The sequence below is a fragment of the Takifugu flavidus genome, chromosome 10 (assembly GCF_003711565.1).
Source record: "Takifugu flavidus isolate HTHZ2018 chromosome 10, ASM371156v2, whole genome shotgun sequence".
Lineage (NCBI taxonomy): Eukaryota > Metazoa > Chordata > Actinopteri > Tetraodontiformes > Tetraodontidae > Takifugu > Takifugu flavidus.
The window spans coordinates 11554390-11578414 of record NC_079529.1 but is presented as its reverse complement, the minus strand read 5'-3'; the positions used below and the strand labels follow the sequence as shown (position 1 = coordinate 11578414).

General features: G+C 41.1%; 1 protein-coding gene across 5 annotated transcripts; it reads right to left on the bottom strand.

Annotated features, from left to right (window-relative positions):
- Window positions 1-1246: 1246 nt before the first annotated feature.
- Window positions 1247-24025, bottom strand: LOC130532782 (copine-4-like). Of its 5 annotated transcripts, XM_057045623.1 has the most exons (16): window positions 23846-24025; window positions 22384-22575; window positions 17221-17403; window positions 16561-16632; window positions 16365-16439; window positions 16197-16280; window positions 16016-16105; window positions 14884-14982; window positions 12097-12183; window positions 11301-11360; window positions 10201-10334; window positions 9878-9932; window positions 9436-9487; window positions 9098-9231; window positions 5703-5939; window positions 1247-3316 (listed from the first exon to the last, which is right to left on the bottom strand). In XM_057045623.1, the coding sequence occupies exons 2-16, from the start codon at window positions 22552-22554 to the stop codon at window positions 3185-3187; spliced, it is 1665 nt and encodes a 554-aa protein (XP_056901603.1). In that variant the 5' UTR covers window positions 22555-22575; window positions 23846-24025; the 3' UTR covers window positions 1247-3184. The 5 variants fall into 5 exon arrangements, with proteins under 5 accessions (XP_056901603.1, XP_056901606.1, XP_056901604.1 ...); XM_057045626.1 differs by lacking the exon at window positions 5703-5939; XM_057045624.1 differs by lacking the exon at window positions 11301-11360.

Genomic DNA, 24025 nt, shown 5'->3' with positions numbered 1-24025 from the left:
TTAGAACTGGACTCGAAGGCAGACAGGATGCAGAGAGGAGGCAGCCAACTAGGTCTCATAAAATGTATTGAAGGAAAAATAAGTCCCGAGTGTCACGAAGGAAAGCGTGGTGACCTTAAGAGATGAGCAAAAATCTGCAGGATGACGAGTTTAGAATCTCAAACAAACTGAGCCTACACTTCACTATGTGTTTAATTGTTTTACTGTTTGGTGGTTGGACACAAAGTGCCCCTCATCTTCCTGATTATACCTCAGGCTGCGATACTATCTTCCTGATGGCAGGAGGAAAAACAATTTGTTGAAGGGCATGAGCTGCCCCTGATTATCCTTCTTGCCCTGGACAAGCAGCACTGTTCTGCCAGTTCACAAATTGTTGGCAGAGTGGCCCCAATGATTCGGCCAAGAATAGACACAATAGACATCATATATATAAATACATTAATTGTAGAGGATACAAAGCTTATCCTGACAGGGTCTGAGTTCAGTAGGCAAGCATCCAGCTATGGAGGTGGAGATACCTGTAGATAGCCAGAGGAGTGGGGAAGAAGCACAACAAATACACAACAAAAGGGTTTTAATGACATCAAGTACTGACCTACCTATGTGGAGCCTAAGTCACCACAAAGCATTGGATGAAATTTCAGGAATTGATTCAGGCAGTTCAGTACTTCTTTTGTCTTAAGTTTGTAGACACGTTCCTTAGGAACATTCTGATATATGCTATAACAATGATGGATTCTATGATGTCGCAACTGCCCCAAATTATGACACCCCTATGCTTCACAGCTGGTATGAAGTTCTTTTCTAAGTCTAAGGAAACTTCCATCACAGGTGTAAGCAGTCCTCTAGGTCAGTGCTTCCCAGCCTGGGTCCTAACCCCTCAGGGAGAGCATTGAAGATTGTAGGGTGGTTACAGAGGTTTGTCTGCTCTGAGGTTGTGAAGCAATCAAAATCAGATTTGTGTATATTCAATTTTAAAATACTTTTTTTTTTGTTTTGACAAGTATTGACAGATAACAGAAACAGACTAACATCTAAACAAATAGGAAAACAAATATTCTGTTGAATATAAGTTCTAAAACATCTTTCTCGACTTTTCCATTATTCCTCTAGACTCCATTGGTGTTATACCTGCCTCTGCAATTTTAATTGTGTTACCAACCAATCTTACAAATGCACCATTTAACAAATACTTTAAAAAGGTAATTATTGAGGCGGAACTATCAGAGAGGACAAAATCAAAAACTTGGTAGTCACAATCAATGCTTTAATATGTAGACATTTCTACACATCACCATGCTTCAGGCTATAACAGCAGCAGCACTTAGTACATTATAACAGATACCAAGAGGAAAGAGATAACAAAGAGAAGTCCTACATGCAGAACACTTTTGGACTCACGAGAGAAAAAGATTAGGGTTAGCCCAAGATGCAAATGTGTTTTTATTAAATTACAAACAAAGCATATAAGATTTATCAGATATTTCTGAAACCTTTTGACCATAACCCCAAGACTCTGGACTTGTTGTGTCTCACTCCTTTCAGACACATAATACTGTCAATAGTGTAAGTGGTGGTCAGATTGGTCATGCTCATGCAAATGAAGCTTTCTGAGGTTACAGAATGCACAAACATTGATTATGCTACATTTGGCATTATTACACAGCAACATGTGATTATTGTGCTTCACATCACCAGATTATTTCTGCACAGTCAAATTGACATGTCACTTCTAAGGGCACTTCTGCTGAGTGCTAGCAGCTCCTGAGATCTCAATCAGTGTGATTTCCATGGCAATTAAGCAAAAGGGAACTTTATTCATCTTCATTCTCCGTAGGGAGTGAAGACAGGCTTTTGCAGCAGTTTTTTCAAAGTCCGCTGCCAGGAGAGGGGGGCACATCCTATTCTGGCTCTATCAGTTATGAATAGTGCTATCTGAACTTCGGGTTCAAGATTCTGATAAATAACCTTATCATCTACAAATCTAACATAAATGGCATTTGCCAGCATAGGACATCTGCACATTCTCTATACAGGTTCATGCAGCCCTGGGCCAGTTCTGACTTTCCTGCAAGCTACACATTAATAGTTTGGCTCGTACATTTATGCTCAATCGAAGGAGCAGAGCTCATTGCCCCATGAGGTCATTGTATGTAAAGAAAAGACATTTTGTCCACAGACTAGTACACAGTGCATGATAAATCAACAGCCTGAGAAGACTGGGGCGACATCTTTTCCTGACCATTTGAACTGTGAAACCAGCTGAGTTCCGAAGAAGCGACCACTCTCCATGGAATGAATATGCTAAATATTTTCAAGCTGGAGGTGGATCTGTTCAACTCTGATGGGTCCACTCGCTCTCAGTGGCTGGTTCTCCTGTATCTAACCCACTGAAAGCGCTTCAACTGTTGACAAACTTGAATCTCTATGTGGAAACTGGGGGGAAAGTTACCCACTTGTTGTATTAGTGGACCATGAAGAGGTTCCTGTCTATAGGTTCTTTGGACACAAGATTACAAATTTATTTTAAAATGTCAACAGAGCATCTCACAGATAATCTTGTCATTCTAATATGCTAATCAGGCATGCCATCTAGGTAATTTAAGTTTTTAGTTAACACATGAAAAAGAAACATTAACTTTGTTTGGTGACATCCACTGAACTGATGCTATTCTGAACTAGGTGAGCATAAAGGCAAATCTATCGAACAGTGATCTAATTTTCTTGGTGACACTGAAAATGACAAAAATGCCCCCAGCTCCCCCTTGGAGCTGAAGAGTCACAGTAATTCAAGTGTGTTTTATTGTAAACTACTGCATGTATAATTGAACCTACAATATGAAGACACAACTCACTGCAGTTTGGTAAACTGAATTACATCAAGACACCTCCATCAACAGATGATGCCATGCGTTATAGTTTGTTCAAGTTAAAGACACAAAGTATTCTATTATTATTATTATTATTATTATTATTATTATTATTATTATTATTATTATTATTGGTAGTAGAAGTAGTAATATTTGTATTAGTATTAGTATTTATTGCATTTCTAATTATCAAGACATGGAAACGAGCATTTCAGTTAAACATTTGACAAAAATTAAACAACATTTATTTTTTGGAAGAAGTAAAAAAATAACATGTAGCACCTTTCTAAGTGACAATGACAAACAAGAATAGCTCAGAGTCCAAACTGCTTGGAAGACTGGTACACACTTGGCATTTTAGGTTTGATGCCCTTATTGTTGTAATATTCCACCACTTGGTTTGGAACCTCTGCTAAAACGCTTTTCGCCAGAGCAGCTGGAGATGCCTGCAGACAGGAACAATATAGCAAACTTTACTTCACTTTAAAAAGTTCATTAATGCCTGGATGAATGATTGGAAGCTTTTCCAACTGAAATGATTGGGAATAGTGTTGTTCCCAAACCATTGTCGTATGTCCATACCTCTTGTACCTAAGTGTTCAGATCATCTGAAACAGTAATAGCAGTGTTGAGTCAGGTGTCATACGAGAATATTTTAGTATTGAGCATTCGTGACACCATTAATAAAGGAAGCACATTCTGATACATCCATCCTCAAATTATAGGCCAATCTCAAAACTTCCCTTAATTTCTTTCTGGTAGTTGAACCATAACAACTGGACTCTTTGAATTTCCTGAAGACGTTTCACCTTTCATCCAAGAGGCTTCATCAGTTCTAGTTTGGTAGTCCCATTCATTTGCTAAAAATGGTCCTTTTAGATTTACAATCGTACTTGCACACATGCAACATTTTTGACATTTTCCAATCTTGTCTTAGAGCACGTCACAGCAGTGTGTCTGCATGGTAAGGGTCTTTAATGATATATTTATATCAACAGACTCTCTTGATTCTGCAGTCCTACTGCTGGACCAGATGGCAGCTTTTAATACAATCACCCATGGCATTTTAATTTCCTGTTTGGAACACTGTGTTGTGTCAGGGACCCTGCTTTAGACTGGTTTAGGTCTCAGCACACATAAGATCATGAAATCCAAGCTCTGCTCAGCTTCTGAGGAGAAGAGATTCTGCAGCAGACCTCAGGAACTGTGCAGGACACAGTTATTTATGGTATTATTGCCAGTCTGGGATGCTCTGAGTGGCCTTATTATGAACTTTGCTTTTATAGAGCTGTATTGCTAAGTATTGCTAAGGTTTAGCCTCTCCACTCAGCACTGGCTAACCCTCCTGAGCATCTCAAGCTCTGAGGTAGCTGAACCACCGGTGTCCTCCACTGTTGTCAAGCCCCAGAGATGATGTCGAACGTGCCATGGAACAGTTCTCTCCCACTGCAAACCACTGATTGAAAATATGTCAAAATGAAACATTGCCTAATAATGAGAATATAATCTCAGTCTAATTATGTTTTGTGAAACTTGTGGGTTTTTCTAACAAAAAACATTAGACAAATTCTTTCAAAATTACTCCTTCTCTTAGTATCCTGAACACTGAAGCAAAGAATTTGACAAAATAGGCAAATGTCATCCATTAAAGTCTTTATAGATTAGCCACAAATTCCATCCTCCACTGCATTAATGTTAAGAAAACTTTGTAAACTTTCCAAAAGGAACATATTTGTAAAGAACAGAAACACAGCTCTGACCATCGACCAGTCCCTTGTTTACCTTGCAGTGTTCAGGTGCCTGTAAAGGTGCAATGATGATGATGTCGATGCAATGACATATGAGAGGGAGGAATAAAACAGCCACACACCTCTCAGCCTCAGACCAATATGAAAATGCCCAAATGCTGGTCAAAGGCAGGTCCGCCAGACAACCCAACTGTCAAATTAAATCAGTTCTGTCCTCTAATAATCTTGATCGAGTGATATATATACTTTTATCTCCTCAGATTTGGACTATTGTAATGCCCAGTATGGTGGATTTAACCAAGCGTGAAACATATAACCACTACACATAAAAAGGGCCCTCTCACTTGAAACTGTTAAACGTCAGCTAAAGCCACGATTCCAGGCATTAAAATAACTTTAAAGTTTTTCGGTTTGTTCTCATTCTTTATGCCTTACTTTGCTGTGGTCTAATTCTTTTATCTTTGGATTGCGTCTGCACTTTATTCTGTCTCTGTATTGTTATGTGTGTTTTTTTATTGTTTGATTTTGTTTTATTTCACTTGTTTGGCTGTTGCATGACAAAGCATCCCTTGTGGCTGTAAAATGTGCTCTACAAATTATGGGGATTGGATAATGATCTCTCTGCGATCACAGCTGGCCTTCTACAGTGTCATCAGAAAGTTGTCAATGTTCTGCAGAAAACCACATCACACACACAGTCCTGCAGTCTTACATATTGAGGTCTATCATACCCCTCTCACATCAAAATTAGTGGTGCAGCACTTAAAATCTGAATTTGGCAATGTTCACATTGGGAGCAGACCCAGCTTTCCTGTAGCACATGATGTGGTGCGTCATGTTTAACATCATGGCATGTGTGATCTCATCTTCCATTGTCTAACATGCTTAGCTACAGTAAATATATATAAATGTGTGGAGACACTAATGACCCATCTGCAGGTAATAATTGCTCAGCAGCAGCAAGGAATTCATGTAGGTACAGCTTGTCTTTGTTTGTTTGCTTGTTTGTCTGTTTGATTTGTTTGTTTGTCTGTCTGTCTGTTTGTTTGTTTTTCTGTTTAATTGAATCAAACAATGAACTCACATTTTTGAAGTTCCGGAAGGGCACAAATTGAACAATGTCTCGGAGAACAGGTTCTCCTCTGGTTGAACACAGGATCCCTTCGCCACCATCCAGCATTTGCATGTCACTGAAATCAGCATTCCCAATGCCGACAATGATGATGGACATTGGAAGATGTGAGGCCTGGACGATGGCCTCCCTTGTGTCAGCCATGTCAGTAATGACACCATCTGTCAGGATGAGGAGGATGAAGTACTGCTGTTGGACACAATCGAAGACAAATCATTAGCTCTGAACCTCAACCAGTTTTAAGATTGCAACTCCAATAGTTGCATCTGACACTTTTTAATTGGCAAAAAATTGATTAGATCCATAGAATATGGCTATGAATGATTTACTCTCAAATGACTTTAAGAGTGATTGTGATAGTAAATGGCAAGGGATACAATAGTAGATGATAAGTAGATGGATGATTAACTATGTCCGATGAGCAATGACATGGATGCAAGAACAAGTGAGCAGGAGGATTTCACAGGTAATCAGAAGTAGTAGAAGGAGACTTAATCAGAAGTACAGGGTAAATGAAGAGTGACTGACAGTAGAATGGGGATGTCCCTGAGGGTGTACCCACAACAGACATTAATATCTTGGAGCAGAAATCCAACCTTCCTAAGTAAAACCTTTAGGTGCTACTCCTATGACATCATTGCCCTTACAACTGTGGAGCTTCTCTGCCTTTGAGTTGAGCAGGAAGATATGGAAAGGTACATCGCTGAGTCCTTAGAAAACCGGTCTGATCTGCCCTTCCTCCTCCCATGCGATGTGGGGTTCTTTTTTGTTCAGAAGATGGCTCCCTTCAACCCTGTATTGATTATCGAGCTCCGAACAACACATTTCCAAGAACATGTACCCGTTACCCCTCCTCGATGCGGCATTTTGTCCTCTCCACAAGGCTCGGTTCTGTTCTGAGCTGAACCTTCGCAATGCTTACCATCTGGTTCAGATACGTCAAGATGATGAGTGGATTTAACTTGATGGGATTCATTGTTTGACAGGGCAACTCTCACCTGATTCTGCCAAGGTGAGTTCAATAGCAGATTGGCCCGCCCCAGCTTCCCGCAAACAGCTCCAACGGTTCTTGGGGTTTGCACATTTCTATTGGCGCTTCATTCGCAATTATAGTAAAGTTGTTGCTCCTCTCACCGAGCTAACTTCCTCACTAAGGGTTTTTCAGTGGTCCCATGAGGCTGAGGCAGCTTTTAGTCACTTTAAAATGCTGTTTTCCTCTGCGCCGATTCTGTTTCACCCAGACCCCAGCCGGCAATTTGTGGTTGAGGTGGATGCTTCGGACATTGGGGTCAGCACTGTTCTCTCCCACCGGGACCCAGCTGATCAGAAGCTCCATCCTTGTGCCTTCTACAGTCGACGACTGATGCCTGCTGAGGTAAATTATGATGTTGGGAATAGAGAGCTGCTTGCAGTGGTGCTTGCCTTGCAGGAGTGGAGACACTGGTTGGAGTGTTTTGCCCAATTGTTTGTAGTGTGGACCGACCAAAATAACCTGTTGTACCTTCGAAACACAAAGAGGTTGAACTCCCGTTGAGCACGATGGGTGCTTTTCCTTGGCCATTTTAAATTCTCCCTCACTCATTGCCCAGGTTTCTGTAATGTCAAGCCAGATGCCTTGACTCACCAGTTTTCACCAGTTTCCCTGTAGTTCAGAGCCGGGTCCCATCCTGTCTCAATCCTGCATTGTTGGAGCTGCTTCCTGGCAGATAGAGGAGAGGGTCCTAGAGGTGCAGCAATTGACCCTGTTGGCAGCCCACATAACCGACTCTTTGTTCCGAGTTCTGCCTGTTTGGACATCCTGCAATGGGGTCATTCTTCTAGACTTACCTGCCATCCTGGTCTCTCACAGATTCTGTATGGTTAGGCAATGGTTCTGGTGGCCTTCCATGGCTCATGGCAGATTCCAAGGCTTTCATAGTTGCCTGTCAAGTTTGTGTCCATGGAAAGTCCTCCCTACTGACTGGGCCAGATGGTCTGGCTTTCAGCAAAGGACCTTCCCCTACAGGTGGACTCCCGGAAACTGGCTCCTCATTTCGTAGGACCTTTTGAAATTGACCACATTAACCCCTCTGCCATGCATCTGAAATTACCCCCATCACCCCCATCAGATCTGGTTCCACTGACTGAACCCCTGCTTCCCCCCATGTTTTTGATGGTAGCCCAGCCTACACAGTTCAGCATATTCTGGACATCTGCCGGCGTGGACACAGCCTACAATTCCTGGTGGACTGGGAGGGGTATGGTTCGGAGGAGGGGACGTGAGTTTCCGGGCATTATATCTTGGATAACCGTCTCCCATGTGATTTTTTTACAAGGACCATCCTGACAAGCCCAGTAGGATGCCAGGAGGCACCCATTGAGGGATAAGTACTGTCAGGGTCCTGGGTGTTTGTTTTGGGTTTATTTGGTGTGTTTTCCCTGTTCCTGCTCTGTTCTCCCTCCATGGGGTGTGGTGGAGCCTCTTTCCCATAGCTGGCACTGGTGACAGCCACACCTGCTGTCAATTACCAATCAACTGGCAATTTAGGCCCTGGCTCCTGTTCATCAGTGTGTCATTCTGTCAGTTTTGTGCTTCACTCTCAGGGTCACCCAACCTCCCTCCATTATGAAGAATCGTGCAGGATCTTTTCCCTGTGCCAAGCGGGTTTTTCCATCTTGCAGCGTTCGAGGCTTCTTTCATTTAAAGATAAACCCTTTTGAGACCGAGTTGACTTTTTCCTGTCTGTATTCGGGTCCTGTTTGAACTAAACCGTAACAATAACAAGGTTACATGTGTGGTACATAAGTGCTGTAAATGAAATGTAGCCAACAGATGCTGACAGGTGAACAGTGTTTAAAGACCAGCAACTCTACTGGCAGAGCTGATGAGTACTGTTAAGAGTTCTACCAAGTATTTCCCTTTTCCCCTCCCTTCTGTGTCTTGTCAAACGTTTCCTCTGTTGTCTGTCTGCTTCCATGCTGGGAAAGGTTGGTACCTGGCTTACTCCCATCAGATTCGCCACACACTCCTAAGTCATTCAATTTGTTGTAAAGCCTTCAGGTGTAACAGCCTGGCGTGCAAAACTCAATCTAAATTGTGTTTTAGAAATTGCTCTCCAAGGTTCTTTGCTCATCTTGTCCATCTTCTGCCTGTAATGCTACTGTTCCTGGCGGTTCAGTTCATGTCCTTAAATTGTAACAAGCAAAAGTCCAGAAACCGTGGTTATCAAGCACAGAAGTCCAGATAAACAAGCTCATATCTGTCTACCAGTGCTGACAGGCAGTTGTACACCAGTGCAGGTAGTGTGCAAAAAATAATCCCACCATAAAATATTATGGATAGTTGGATGTATTCTAAATAGTCATACCATGGCCTCTTTGGTGTGAACCTCTTGCGAAGCAGAGCAAGCAACCTTCTGGATGATGGGAGCGATGTTGGTAGGTCCGTACAGCTGTAGTTTGGGAAGACAGGCTTGGTAGGCCTCGACCACTCCTTGAATACCTGCAATTAAATAAAACATAATGTAGGTTGTGTGCGTGTGTGTGTGTGTGTGTGTGTGTGTATATACAGTGTATATATATATATATATATATATATATATATATATATATATATATATATAAAACAGTCAATATGGTAGCTTAGGCTAAACTAATAATAGACTTACAAACATGGTGGTTAGCCACTGCCAATAAAAACACTCACCTACACATTCTGGATTCTCTTCATTAAAATTCACTGCAAAGTCATGTGAAATCTACAGAGGAGAGGTAAGATAGCATAAGATAAGACAAACTTCAGTCTGTTTCATTTTTTCTCAGATAAAGTTGTCCTGTTTAAGCCAATATCAAGTCTAAAACTAGTACCTTCAAAATCAAACATTGTTTAATGTAAATTACTGAAGACATCGGAACCTAACCCCTTACAATTTCTGTCAGTGATTGTGGTCCTATTTCTTTATCTCAATGTAATGTGGACAATGAGTGAATGTTGGTTTGCTTAGCGTCACTCAAATTACACTCTGAGGAAAGAAGTGAGAAAGTGAGGTATGATTTAACCACCTGAAACTCAGAGCATTAAGGTTGCCAGAAGCATCTGCCTGGCAGAGGGCATGCTGAGAGACAATGTAAACTGAACATTCAATTACCTTGTAGTCCGGAGGAATCTGAGCTCCAAAGCCAAAAGCTGGGAACATCTTATCACTGTCAGGTGAAAATAGTAAGGTCACAAATTAAAACTGGTAGTCTGTCAGAGAAATAGTAAGGCTGGGCACAATTTTATTCTATTCTAATGAAACACATAGCAAATAAAGGATAAACTGTTTCATGATAAACTGAATTAAATTCAATTACATCAACAAGATCAAACCCAAATACTCATGGAAATGCTTCTTCAAGCACTTCCCGAACAAGCTGACCTAATGCATACAGTTTAATATCTGGCCATTGTATCACATGAGCACCCACCCACCTGTCATAGTCCTGGCAGATCTCCCCTATTGCTACCAGAGCCTTCAGATACTCATTGGGCTGAAACGGGTGAATGTAGTGTAGAGAGCAACTGTTTCGAGGGTCTCCATTTGAAGCTGTAAAGTCAATGGCAACCTGTAGACAGAATAGCCAGTCAGGAATGGTTTCAGTCATATAGATGCAGTGTTCCCTGACTTTTGGTTTTTAACCAAAACAACAGAGTGTCCTGCACTGTTGAACTCTGTGACAGAGAGTCATGCACAGTGCTGCTGCAGGTCCATTATTAACACATGATCACCTGATCAGGGTTTTCGGTTTAGCCAGGTAGTTTCCTTCACCAAGGAAAAAGGGATCTCAGTTGAAAGCAGTTTTCAGACCTGGAGATCTGGGCAAGACTACATTCTTGTTGTGTTGAGGGTTCCCATGAGCCAATGTGGCCTTCTACAATTCTTAAATGGAGGAGGTATACTCTTCACTGGGCAGTCTGGAGGAAAGGGTCTTGGTAGGAGACGTGATCAAGGAACTCCCTCTGGCTGAGCTTTAGAGATCCTGTGTTTAGCTAAGAGAATGATCCAACCATCACCGGAGCATTGTGCTTTGTGCTTCTCCATAAAAGCCAATCTCCTTCCGGACTGTCTGAAATAATTGGGATGTTTGGAAGACACCATTCACCAGTGCTATTGACAAATTGCATACCTACAGTGAAACCTGTTGGTTACAGTATGTTGGTGTGAGGTGTTTTTCATAGTCAAGAAAGTAGTGGAGCAAAGTTCTCCAAAATTCATTAACCTTTTTTTACAACGCCATGGCATTCATGTGTGTGTGTGTGTGTGTGTGTCTGTGTGTTTGTGTTTGTGTTTGTGCGTGTGTGCGTGTGATTTTAAAAATCATCTCTAAGTCAACAGAAGGCAGAAGTTCAGTTAGGCAGACCACCAGATAAACTGGTTGGAACCCAGGTAACAGCATCTAATTCTTTAACTGGGACACTGCTGTCCGTGTTGTCATGGTTACTGTTTCCATAGTGATATCTGAGTGTGTGTGTGTGTGTGTGTGGTGTGTGTGTGTGTGTGTGTGTGTGTGTGTGTGTGTGTGTGTGCTCACAGTAAACTGGATCTGGCAGCCTCCCATAATGTAATCGAGGAATGAGTGCATTTTGATTACCTGCAGATGCACAGATTAGATGTTAATCATTGACAAACTGGCTGCTGATGTCCAACCAGATTTAGCCACAGAGCCACAGATAACTTTTGGTTACTGTACATGTTAATGTTTCATCTCCTCTCATTTCAAATCGAGAGCTTCTGTATAAAGATGGGTGTTATGCTACAGCCAAACAGAAGATGTCATCAGAATGAATTCTTGTACGTTGTGCAGTGAGATGTAGCACAGTCCTGCAGTAGTTGACAGGTGTACTCTACACTGTAACAGCAGTTAGGGGTTTAGTAACAGAATGAGATCAGCTCATTAAGGCCATGCTGTGCGTAAGAGAACACCCCCCTCCCCCATGCTCCTGCCCCATTATTCTCTTGTATCCATTTAATTTTAGTCGTTTCGGACACTTAGGTCCAAAGTGGCTTACAGTGAGACACAATCAAGCCACTATCCAGTTAAGGCATATATGACTAAAATACTAGCTTACAGTCCTAAACTACCAGATACAAGTACAACTACCAACTACCATTGCAGAGCTGTGGAGAGTGAGTGAAGAGCAATATAAACAGGATAGTGGAGGTGAAATGAGATGGGGAAAAAATAAGTACCGTTAGGACCACAAAACAACATAATCACTCCAAAAAATAGACAAACACAATTCTGATTCATTGTTCACACTTTTTGAATAGTTGTGTATGTAGAAATTTGGATTTCTATTCTACTGAGTGATTAAACACAACATCACCTTGCATCGGTTAAGTATTACAATCCCCGAGTTCTTGTAGTTTTTCTTCTTTGCTTTGTATTTAGAGTTAATACACAGCCACTGCACCTGGAAACGAGTGATCACATTGATATTATTGTACGGACACTAACTCAATAATTGGGATTCTTCGGCCAACAGTGGTACAATTGAAAAACCTTTATGTTAAAGCCCCTACTTCTGTGGCACTGGGACTGCCTTGGCCCTGTTCTGTTTTTGTTGTTTAACTTCTAAATGCATAAACCATTTGAGAAATACAGTTTCCGTCCTTCACGTTTTATTCTTGACACCTGGCAATTGAGTTTCTTTTTTTAAAATACTTTAAACAATATTCTTTACAATTTAAAAATATTCCTAATTAGTGCATGGTACACTAAAATCTAAAAAAAACATACCGGTACATCATTTAATGAAACTCATCATGATTTCATTCTCATAATTCTGATGAAGACCTGACCATATTATTCAGTTCAGCTTCCTGCCTGTCAGCAGTCATCACATCCCTTTTAGTTGCCAACCGCTGTCATCACTTGGGAGTCGCATACCTATCTAGCAGAGCAGTTTTACACCAAATATAGAATTGAATTTATTAAATTGCTGTTTTCACTTGTTAGTTCCTGTGTATCTGACTCCATTGACCCGTTTCATTTGGTGATCCTCCGCCTCAACATTAATTTTCTCACAAGCAGGGGGAGGGAGGTGGGACTTTGGAGGGAGGCGGATTTGTTCATGTTCCAATTCTTTTCCAATGGCTATGCCTCGTGCCAGAAAGGTAAGCAGGGCTTACTTACTTTTTTACTTCATTGCTTTATGTTGCTTCATGTGATTACGGACGACTGGTCCTTGACTCCCCATATCCTCCCCAGCTACTCTCTCAGACCCTGGTATTTCTCTAGTTTCCTGTGTTACTTCTTACTGAAGTTGATGTTATTCAGGATTCCAACATTTATCACTTACTACTAGAATACAATATATGCCATATACTGTATTGTACTGTGACATTACAGCATTCTTGACCACTTTGTCCACTACAGAGTTGAGCCAGTTCGCTATGCCTGTTTGCCAGGCTGTAGCTGATCCCACGGGATTTCTCTCAATATGGGACAATCCTCTCAATATAGGAGGCGTACACCACATATACCTCAGAGTTTCCAGTCAAAACTTAATACAGATGTTCCTGTGCCTGCTACCTGGTTATGTATGTTGCTTTGTATACGTTTACCACCGAGCATCTTCCACCCTGTTGTTATGCGCTGGTTTGTTTCAGTGCCTGCTTTGCACAGCCTGCACCTCTAATCCTGTCAGTTGACAGTGTTCTTTTTTTAATGTAGGTGACTTCTGTTTCTAGAAGTGGTCAACTTCCTTTAGTTTCTTTGACACTGGTATTTTACTATTGGATCCCAAAGTCTTTGTAGCTGTCTTCAATGTCATTGCTGTCTGCAATGTTCAAATCTGGTAGTCTAATTCCTTTGGCCCTGATTACCTTTCCTCTCTTGGTTACTATTCACCCACCTTTGCGGAGACTGAATCACATTCCAATATTGCTGCTGATTAGTCAATGTCTTGCTTACTTATATACACTTGGCCTCACAGCTTGATGTGATCGATTTAGAGTAGGTACAGTCAACTCTCTCGCTTTTACATTTGGAAGCCATAGTCAGTCTCTGTAGTGATATGGAATGCCAGTAGGGACAGGATGTTGACTTGTGCAATGAAATTGAAATTGGCCGTTTTCAATGGTGATACTCTAACACTGGCTCTCATCCTTCAGACCTTAGATCATTCACAGACATTGTCACAACGCTGACCCTCTGAAACTGTAACTGTAGACTTTTGTACCACACCAAGTCTAGAGGAATTGAAGAGATGTCTGAAACACCTCGTCTTCTTGTAACGGTTTAATTTATAAAGCACCCTTGGATACTTGAAATTAATCTGTGTGCATATAAATAAAAGACAAGCCTCATGATCTTACCAAAAGTTTAGCTATAAGGTCCAATACTTTTTTTCACGCAAAGCATGCATCAAAAAGTGTGGCTGGGAATGGTGTGCTATAATGCTTTTTCATTAATGCAAAAGCAGATTCCAAGGAATCAATAAGACTTTATAAAAACAAATTCAAATTATATTGAAATAGTGTGAAATTGATGAATATATTTTTAGCTGAGCAAGATAAAGTTACTGAGTAAATTTTTCACAGCCATCTGCATTGTCCCAGCATTGTCCCAGTTCCAGACTGTTCATAGGTTCATAGGTTTTCCTCTCTGGGGCACAAGTATCCTTGCCCATTGACTCTCTTGTAAATCCACAGTAGCTCCTCTTCAGTGTGTACACGAGTTAGAAGCAAGCTCTCATATTCCCATAGTAGGTTTTAAAGTCCTCCACCCACAACTGGACTGTCCTGCCATTGATGTTATGACTATCTACTGTAAAGTTTTCCAGTGTGAGTTTAAGCAGGGGTTGGAGATGGACAGAGCAATATGGATAAAGAGATAATAAATAGTTCTGCAAATTCATGTAATTTCCCTCCATTTTGTGATTTGACAAAATAAATAGTACATAATTTTAGAGGGGAAAAATGTTAACAAGCTACAGTTTCAGGTTTCCTCTTTCTCTTAAACCTATAAATGTAAGTGTGTGAATACAACAATTGAGAGAACTGGTCATAATCTATGGAACTGTCAATTTCCCACATTGTTGTACTTTAATCTAGCATGCTATTAATCGGAAATATCGTTAACCTATTTCACATTACATAATTGCTGCTACCTGTCGTCCTTCTATGGCTCCTCTCATCTCTTTGAACGTGGTCTCGAACTCGCCAATGTAGTCATGTTTGCCATTGGAGTCCCAGTCCCAAATGGTGCACTGATAGGACAAACATGAGTGATGAGGTCATCACTACTGCATGATCAAAGCAATATAAGTATTTTTCAAAAACAACTTGATCATTTCAAAGTGATGGTATTTCAGTCCTCTGCATGTCATCTACGTGCCGCAGAAATGACAACGCAAAGCTTGACTTCATGTAGTTATGCTAAAATAAAGAAGTCTAATTATCTGTAATTACTCTATACTCAATACTTGATAATAACAAAGGAATAATAACATTTTTTTCATACTCAGATTTTCAACCATGACCATTCTCCCTGACTCAGCTGCCACCCACCACCACAGCATGATGTTGCCACACGCTCTACTGTGCAGATGGTATTGTCCAGAAAAATGCCTGGTTTCCTCCAGGCATTTTTCCTCTATTTTCCAATACAGTATTCACAATTATAGACAAGAGGATTTTAATTACTGAAGCTCAGATAGAAGGACAATGAGGTTCTAGGTCACTAATTTGACTGTTTTCTCCAGATTCTCCTGTTTGGTTGGACATCTAGATCCGGGGAGAGTTCTGAGTGTTCCAAACTTATTCAGTTTCAGAGTAATGGGGCCTACTGTGCTCTTGGGAACCTTCAGAGCAGTAGAAATGTTCTTGTAGACTTCTCCAGATTTGTGCCTCCATACAAGCCCATGTCTGAACTCTGGAAGTTCAGTTGTTTAGACCTTCAGTTTGTTTTTTTCGTAAATCAGCTTTTAGAATTTCCAGATGAGTCTTTAAAAACAAGGCCAATCAACTGAAGTGACCACAGGTGGACTCAGTCAAATAGGAAGAATAATTGTCACTGCAAAATATTAGATTTCCTTTTTTGATAAAAGTGGGAACCTTTAAAAAAACTGTTTTTACGTTGTGATTCTGGGAAATTGAGACTAGACGTATCAGAGAATAGAAAGGGTAAACTTGGATGTGTGTGTGTGTGTGTGTGTGTGTGTGTGTGTGTGGTGTGTGTGTGTGTGTTGTGTGTGTGTGTGGTGTGTGTGTGTGTGTGCGTGCGTGTGCGTGTGTGCGCACCTGTAGCTTGCGTTCATGGTCTCCGGCACAGAGTGAGTTCAGAGAAACTTTAAACCTTTTCCAAACTGGGTTCAAATTATTCTTGACAGTCTGAAAAGAAAAAAACAAAACATCATAAGCACACCTGTGTTTGTGTCTGTCACAATACATACAGCAGATGTCTTATTGTCTGTATTTGTACCTCAGTCCTGTAAACAAGCTGCATGGTGGCATCTTCATTCAGTCTATAGATTTCTAGGAATGGATCTGATTTGGTGAAGAAGTCCTGTAGAGACAGACACAAAGACATACAGTGATTATTGTCCTGACACTGACACTCACAAACTCTCGACTCTTTTAAAGCTGTTACCTTGTCATCCAGCTTTCTTGCACTAAATGACAGTTCAATGTGGTCATCATTACCTGTCAGCTCCTCTGCTGCTATCTGCACTCACACACACAGTTTGTGTAATTGTTTCACAATTAAGTGTTGAAATGTGAACAATGAGAAAAGGACTTTAAGTTTTATCCTCAAACTAAAACATTTGATTTGAGGTCATGCTTACTGTGATGATGGACTTCCCCACTGTTCCTCCCGGTTTCAGCAGAGCCTTGGAAAGTTTCCTCTGTGAAATGATCTGTGGGCTCACAATTGTACTCATTCCTGTGTGAGAATTCTTATGAACATCATGTAAACTTTAACTTAGAACTAGCTTTAATCTTAAAGCTAGGTCTATACACCAATTCCAAAATCACTAATTATAATGAGCATATCCTGTATATTACTGATGTTAATGCTGATGTTCTCTGTATACATCTGATAACTCATCTTTGGCTTTTAGGTTTTTCCCTTAAAGGGTTTTTAAATTTTTAGTGATCCAGATTGAGGGTCTAAGGACAGTTCGGGTCACAATTGTGCAGCTTGTTAAGCCCTCCAAGCAGACAATGTTTGTGATTTTGGGCTTTAAATGAACTTTGCTTTTCAGCAGTTACTGAGCTGAGGAACACACTGTTGGTGCACACAGATTGATTACTAAATTAGCTGCCATCCAACTATTCCAGACAGTGAAGAAGTTAAACATACTATGGTTTTATTTAGGTTGATTCTTCTGAATCTATAAATTGAGAACAGTTCTAGTTCTTAATGTTTTCAGATGTAGGAACTTGGGAACTTTGTGCTCTGTGTCACCTTGCTGCTGGTACAAAGTTAAAGTCCTATGACTCACCTGCCCTAGGTTACACTCCACAAATCCAAGGAAGGCCTCGTGTTTCATGCCATTGAGGCCGCCACTGTAAATGTCAAGCAATTCAAAACGAAGACGCTGCCTCTCCTCAAAATAAAAGTCCAGGGTAAACACCTTGGAGAAGTTGGGATTCCCACAGCTGGGAATTACTTCAGTGCGGTCCACCTACATAACAAATGCAAGGTGAAAAAATAAATGTGCATTTTCCAAATGAAAGTTTGGTTATTATTTCTTTATTAAGTACCTTCACCTTAACAAGAAAAAACGAACATCTTCATCTTTTTAGATGGTGTGTGAGAATGCACCTGAACTGTTCATTGCAAAAACAAGGAGCTGGACTCTGTGCAGTGTTCGCTAGTACAGGCAGCATGAAGCCTTTTGAGTTTGGGGATGTTGGACACAGCAGAATCTCTCGTCCTTCCAAGCCTGCTGATAAGCAGTCTTTCCTGGAAGTAAAACTTGTCAGGAACCCAAAGGCAGCACAATCACTGACTCAGGATTCTGGCTGAATCTCTGAAAGTTGGTTTATTCAAAAGTATTAAATAATGAGAACACTCATGATAATACAACAAGCCGATCAGGCACAGAAGGGAGAGCACAGTTTCTAAACATACACTGGCATGGTTGTTTAATCCCAGTGTCTGTGGATTATTGATGCTGCCTGTCTGTGATTTTGTCTAACCCCAATTCAATATAATGGATGTGTCTCCCGTTTGCTTCCTGTCACCAAGAAGTGCTATTGACCACCAGGTAATATCTGCCTTAGTAGCTGTGATCCTAAGGCAAAAGTTGTTAGATCTGTCTTTGTAATGGTCCCTGAGCTGTGGAGTTGTCTTTCTCTGTGCTGTCTGTGGTTTCCAGGTTTCCAGAAGGGTCAAGCTAACCAAATTGGAGCACCTGGCCAGTGATCTGCAGGTTATAAAGCTCCACCCGATCCAGCATTCCGGGGCTTTTTCTCCTACCTCTGTAACTCCATCTCACGTGCCCAGCTGCTTTGCCTCTTGGTGAATTATTGTCTTTTGCACCTACAACATACCTCACCCCTTCACTCACTTCATCCAGGCACTTTCTCACACCACTGATTTTCATTCTCACTTGCCGTACTCCTTTGTTGGGTGTTTTCTTTTGGTTTAGAAAATAAATGGTTAAACCGGACAGTGTGTCTTCGTCTTTTGTTGTGGACTTCACAAGTGGGCCATAACAAAGTGGGGGCTCTACCGTAGGAAATTGTAGTTGGTCGTGTTGGTACTATGAGGGACACGTGGTGTTTGCCATTTAAAGCAGGTAGATGTTGTTTTCTGTGATTTTGGAAGTGTGAATCTGTCTGTTGTCATTTCAAACTACTGGGCTACAGTGCATAAGTACCTGCTGCCAAGCCTCATGAAGACTAGGGAGGAGAATTTATTCAGTTTTGGTTAGGCAGTTAGGGGGAACCTACAGCAGGATTGCATTGTATATGCAGGCAGGGGAGTAGCCAATTCTATTTGGTTTTGGTCTCCAATGTGAAGTTCTTGCGGTGTGTAAAATGGTTGAATTACTGAAAAAATGTATTGGTGCATCGAGTGAGTAAATATTGGATCGGTGCACAAAGGCAGAGCTAATTAAAATAGCTGAGCATTTTGAGTTAGTTCTTGGTAACAAAAAGTCAAAAGATTCATTAAACGCTAATGTTAAAACTGTTCTGGTTAAAATGGGTGTACTGGAAGTTAAGGAACCGGCCTCAATGGTTGAGGGCACAGGGGATTCTCCTCCTGCCTTCGGGGGGTTCAGCAGTACTCTCGTTTGAGCAGCAGAGAGAGTTAGTGATGTTGCATATGAAGCTGGAGCAAAAAAAAGTAGCTGGCAGTAGAAAAGGTGCGCCAAGGTGTTGAACTAGAGAAGGTTCTGGCTATTGAAAAAACGCGGTATGAGTTGGAGCAGTCCAAGCTAGAGTTGGAGAGACAGAAATTGGATTTAATGAAATATGGTCAACTTCATGGTGGACTTTCGGGAGCCTGAGTGATTTAAAGCTAGTTCCCAAATTTAATGAAAAAGATCCAGAGAGTTTTTCTCTGTGTTTGAGCGTTTGGCTGATGGTAGAGGGTGGCTTGAGTCCACTCGCTGTACAGCTAACCCTTTAAAACATGGAGGCGGGGAGACAAGTCACACCTTGAGTTTGCCGTGAGTTATCTAGTCATTTTTATCGTTGGTGCACAGCGGCTGAAGTGGATTCCTAGGAGAGCCTGCGCAATTTAAGAATTTTAGAACAGTTCAAAACTTCTGTGCCAAACCTGATTTCAATTTATATTATTGAATAGAAAGTTGAAACTGCTGGAGAAGCTGATGATTATGTTTTATCCAAAGGAGGGGACAATGGGCAGTTGGGTGCAGTCAGGAGTAGGAGTGTTTCTTTTGCTGGGGGCACTGTGAGGCCTATGATTGTGGAACAGAGAATCTGCCATTCAGATAAAATCTGTCATTATTGCCATAAACGTGGGCATGTGAAAAAATACTGTTATACATTAAAGGCTTAGACCAAGCAGAATGGCACAGGAAATTGGAAATCAGAGATGTGTGCAGAACCAGACAATGACAGTCTGGCTAACAGCTTAGTTCAAAATAGGGTGGCGCGGTCAGATTTAGAATCGTATCTACCATTCATTATGGAAGGCATTGTGTCATTGGTTGGGCAGGATGATAAAGTGCGCATTGGGATTTTGCGTGATATGGGCGCTTTTGATTTTTTTATCCTGTTGTCAATCTTACCATTTTTAAGCAATACATTTACTGGCTCAGTTAGACGAGTGGTTGGCATTGGGTTAAATGTGGTGGATGTTCCCCTACACAAAATGATATTAAATTGTGATCTTTTCTAGGGGAAAATTGTAGTTGGTTAATCACCACTACAGCTGTTGCACAAGCCTTGTCTCAATTTATTGGGCTCTTTGGTATTTCTAAAATCCTACAGACAGACCAAGGTACGAACTTTTCCTCCCAACAGTTTGCGGCAGTTCTCAAGCAGTTGAGACGTCACCAGTCTTCAGCCTATCATGCTCAGAGCCAGGGTGCGTTGGAGGGTTCCCATCCGACTCTTACGTGCCTACTGTATCCAAATGAAGGGGGACTGGGAAGAGGGTATTCCTTAGTTATTGCTAGCAGCAAGGGAAGTGGTACAGGAGAGCACAGGATTTAGCCCAAATAAGTTGGTTTTTGGCGAAGACCCTTGGCAGTTCTGCAGGATAATTTGAAGCAGGAACAGTTACCTAAAAATCTGATTGGTTATGTAAATAGCTTCAGGTATCGACTCTACCGAGCGCAAAAATTGTCTAAGAAAACTCTGGCGTCATCCCAGACAAAAATGAAAACACTCTATGATCGACAAACTGAAAGACGTACATTTTTGCCTGGGGATCAGGTATTGGTTTTGCTACTTGTCACTGGCTCTCCTTTTAAGGCAAGGTATTCTGGCCCACATACTGTGATAGAGAAGCTGTCAGACCAAAATTACATCATAGCAACTCCAGGGCGTAGAACTGGAAAACAGCTTTCCCATGTTAATTTGTTAAAACCATATTTCTTTCATGCAGAGGTTGGCGGCGGCCAGGAGGCAGGCACACCAGGTGCAAGTCCGGCATGTGTGACAACGTCTGGGTTTTCCCACATTGGAACAGAGCTGGGGCAGGAGGGCCTGTTGGATCCCAATGAAGCGATGCTGTGTGGACGGTTGAAGAATTCTGAGTCATTACATAACTTGAATGTGTTGTTGGGACAGCTTGATTTGGTTAAACAAGCCCAACTAATCAATCTTAATTGAGAATATGGTGGGGGGTTTTGGTGATACCCCCACTGAAACTAATGTATTGGAGCATGACATTGAGGTCGGTGACACAAAACCCATTAGACAACGTTTTTATAGAGTTCATCCGGGGAAGCGTAGATTTCTTGATGAGGAAGTTCAGTATATGTTGGACAATGGGATTGCGGAAACTTCTAATTCTAGATGAGCCTCCCCTTGTCTGTTGGTTCCTAAATCAGATAACACCCTATGATTTTGTAAAGATTTTAGGAAAGTGAACAGTGTCACAAAACCAGATTATTTCCCACTTCCACGTATGGAAGATTGCATCGATCAGGTGGGGGCTGCCAAGTTTGTGTCTAAATTGGACCTCCTGAAAGGGTTTTTGCAAGTGCCACTCTCAGCCAGAGCCCGTGAAATAGCTGCATTTATAGCATCCAGTGGCTTATACACATATAGGGTAATGCATTTTGGTCTTAGAAACACACCAGCACCAGCATCTTATGAATTTAGTGTTTAGTGGATTGTGTGGAAGGCTGTGCAGTTTATTTGGATGATGTTGCTGTGTATTCTGATGAATGGGGAACACACTTGCTGCATCTACAAGAAGTGTTCGACTGCTTGGCCAAGGCTCAGTTAACTGTCAATCTACCCAATTGTGAGTTCGCTAAAGCCACTGTAGTGTATCTAGGGTGGGTAGAAGGTCAGGGCAGTGTGCCCCCTGTGAGGGCAAATGTCCAGGCTATTGATAACTATCAGCCACCAACAACTAAAAAAGAACTTATGAATTTTCTTGGTTTAGTAGGCTACTACCCCTCTTTCTGTAAAAAAAATCTCTACGATGGTGGTTTCTCTGACAGACCTTCTGAAAAAAAAAGTTAAATATGAGTGGTCAGAAAGTGTCGATCGAGAAGGAAACACTTGCTCTGATTTAGGCTTTGCAGCATTTTGGGGTGTTTGTGGGTTCTGGGCTGGTGGTGGTTTTTACAGACCACAACCCACTAACTTTTCTCAACTCCTTTCTTGCTATTCCATTTGCATCTCTGCATCTGTTTTTATGTTATGCCTCATTATGCCTGTAAAGCACTTGCCTTGAATGAAGCGCTAGATAGACAAACTTGTCTTGCTTTAAGTATGACCCCACCTTTAGTAGGCAGGTTAGCTCCAGTGTTAGGCTGACATGTAGTGATGTTGATTAGACTACTGGTAGCTTGGCTCAAAGAAAACTTTAAGTCACAAAATGTCTTTGTAAATGTTTCTTTAAATTTATCAAATTTCAAATTCATAAAAACATGACATGTTTTGCTAAAACAGAGCTAAACTTGCTTGATGTTGTAAGATACTATGACAGGTATAACATGGTGGTTCACCTCCATCCACTGCCCACAGGACTGCATGGCGAGGACCAGGCAAGGATCTGGTTTGCACAGAGAATCACGGTCCGGAATGCCTTTACAGCTCAGTTGGAGTTCCACTTTCGTCAGATACGGACCACTGAACAAGCCAAGCGAGTTAGCTGCTGATTCGTAGATGTCACTCATGGCTGACGCAGGACAGGAATTCTGTGGATCAGGATGCCTAATAAGTTCTTTGGAAAATATAAACTTTTATTGATGATTTATTTAACCGCAATTCAATTTGATCTGTTTTGTGTCAATATTTTAGTGTTTCAAGATGCTTTACAGAAACCAGGGACTAAACCCTCAAATGGATCAAAGTGATGATTGTAGAAGCTTCATGAGTATGAAATGATCATTGCATTTCTGCACATAAAACATCTGTTATCGTTGAACTCCATCATTGTGTTTGCTGATCTTGTACTTTTTTTTAACCTTTATTTTAAATAAATAAAAAGTAAATTTAAGTCATCTTTGTTTAGCTAAAAATCCATCACTCAACAGATGGGGAGGATTAAGAGAAAGCCATTTTTGCCATTTCTAATGCTGTTCTGAGGCCCCCCCCCCGCCGAATATTTCTCAATCATTCACAACCACCATCACATGATGGCCGGGATGGTCCACACTTTAATAATGCAAATTCCATTGTTTGTCATAGAGGAACAATATACATTAACAAACACTTAAAAAATAAAACCAAAGTTTAGTTTTCACTGCCTAGATGCAGCACAGCCATATAACACGGTAGATTAAACAATAATTGTTAAATTAACAATTATTATTAACATTTTAATATTGAGATTTTTACAAATATATACTGCATATTAAAATATGAAACATTGTACAGATTTTCAGATTTTAAACATCAATGACTGTGGCTTTTGTTCTAAAAAAAGAACCAATGTTCATTCTTTAGAAAATAGTTCAATTTAAAAGCATCACATACATGTGTTGCCCTACAATGAACTGGCGCATCATCCAGGGGTGGACCCTGCCTTCACCCATAAATGCACCCTCCCCGTGACCCCAAAAGGGATAAAGAGGTCAAGAAGATGAGACAAGTCGAGAGACACACATGTCGTTAAATATGACAGCATGAAAACCCAAACCTATAGATGGCCCTCTGGTGGCTGGCTTCTCTCAGACCCCTTTTGTAACAATGCATAAATAAAATCCAACAGAAGAACCAAAATTAAGAAATAACAAAACTTTAATGAACACGAACATTGTTAAGGCAACATCACAGAAGAATCTTTAAATAAAGGATGAATGATGAATGGATGGTTGAGTGAATGAATGATGAGTGAATGAAATTACAAACTCTCCTCATTGTGCTCATCTTAAAAGTCCGTAAAACCAATCAGCAAAGGTCCTGATCACAGAGATGGTCAAACATGAAGCTGATGATGAGAACTGACGGGTCATAGCCCCTCACCTCAAAGCTGCAAGAAGAAGATCTGCAAGACACGTGAAAAGTTTCTGCTAAGAGATCAGCTTCTCATTCAGAGAAACTCATTCTCTTCTGGATCTGCCTCCTTCTCCTCCTTGTGCTCCTCTTCGGTCTGCTGGAGAATCTGTAACAGCCTCCAGCTTACTGTCAGCCTTATGAGGTGGA

Excerpts from the sequence above, each read along its gene's own strand:
- LOC130532782 (XM_057045623.1), bottom strand. The coding sequence starts at position 22,554 with ATGAGTGACATCTACGAATCAGCAGCTAACTCGCTTGGCTTGTTCAGT. Across the intron at positions 14,983-16,015 it reads ACCATGAACGCAAGCTACAG|TGCACCATTTGGGACTGGGA; the intron begins GTGCGCACACAC and ends TTGTCCTATCAG. Across the intron at positions 10,335-11,300 it reads GCTGCCAGATCCAGTTTACT|GTTGCCATTGACTTTACAGC; the intron begins GTGAGCACACAC and ends TTCTGTCTACAG.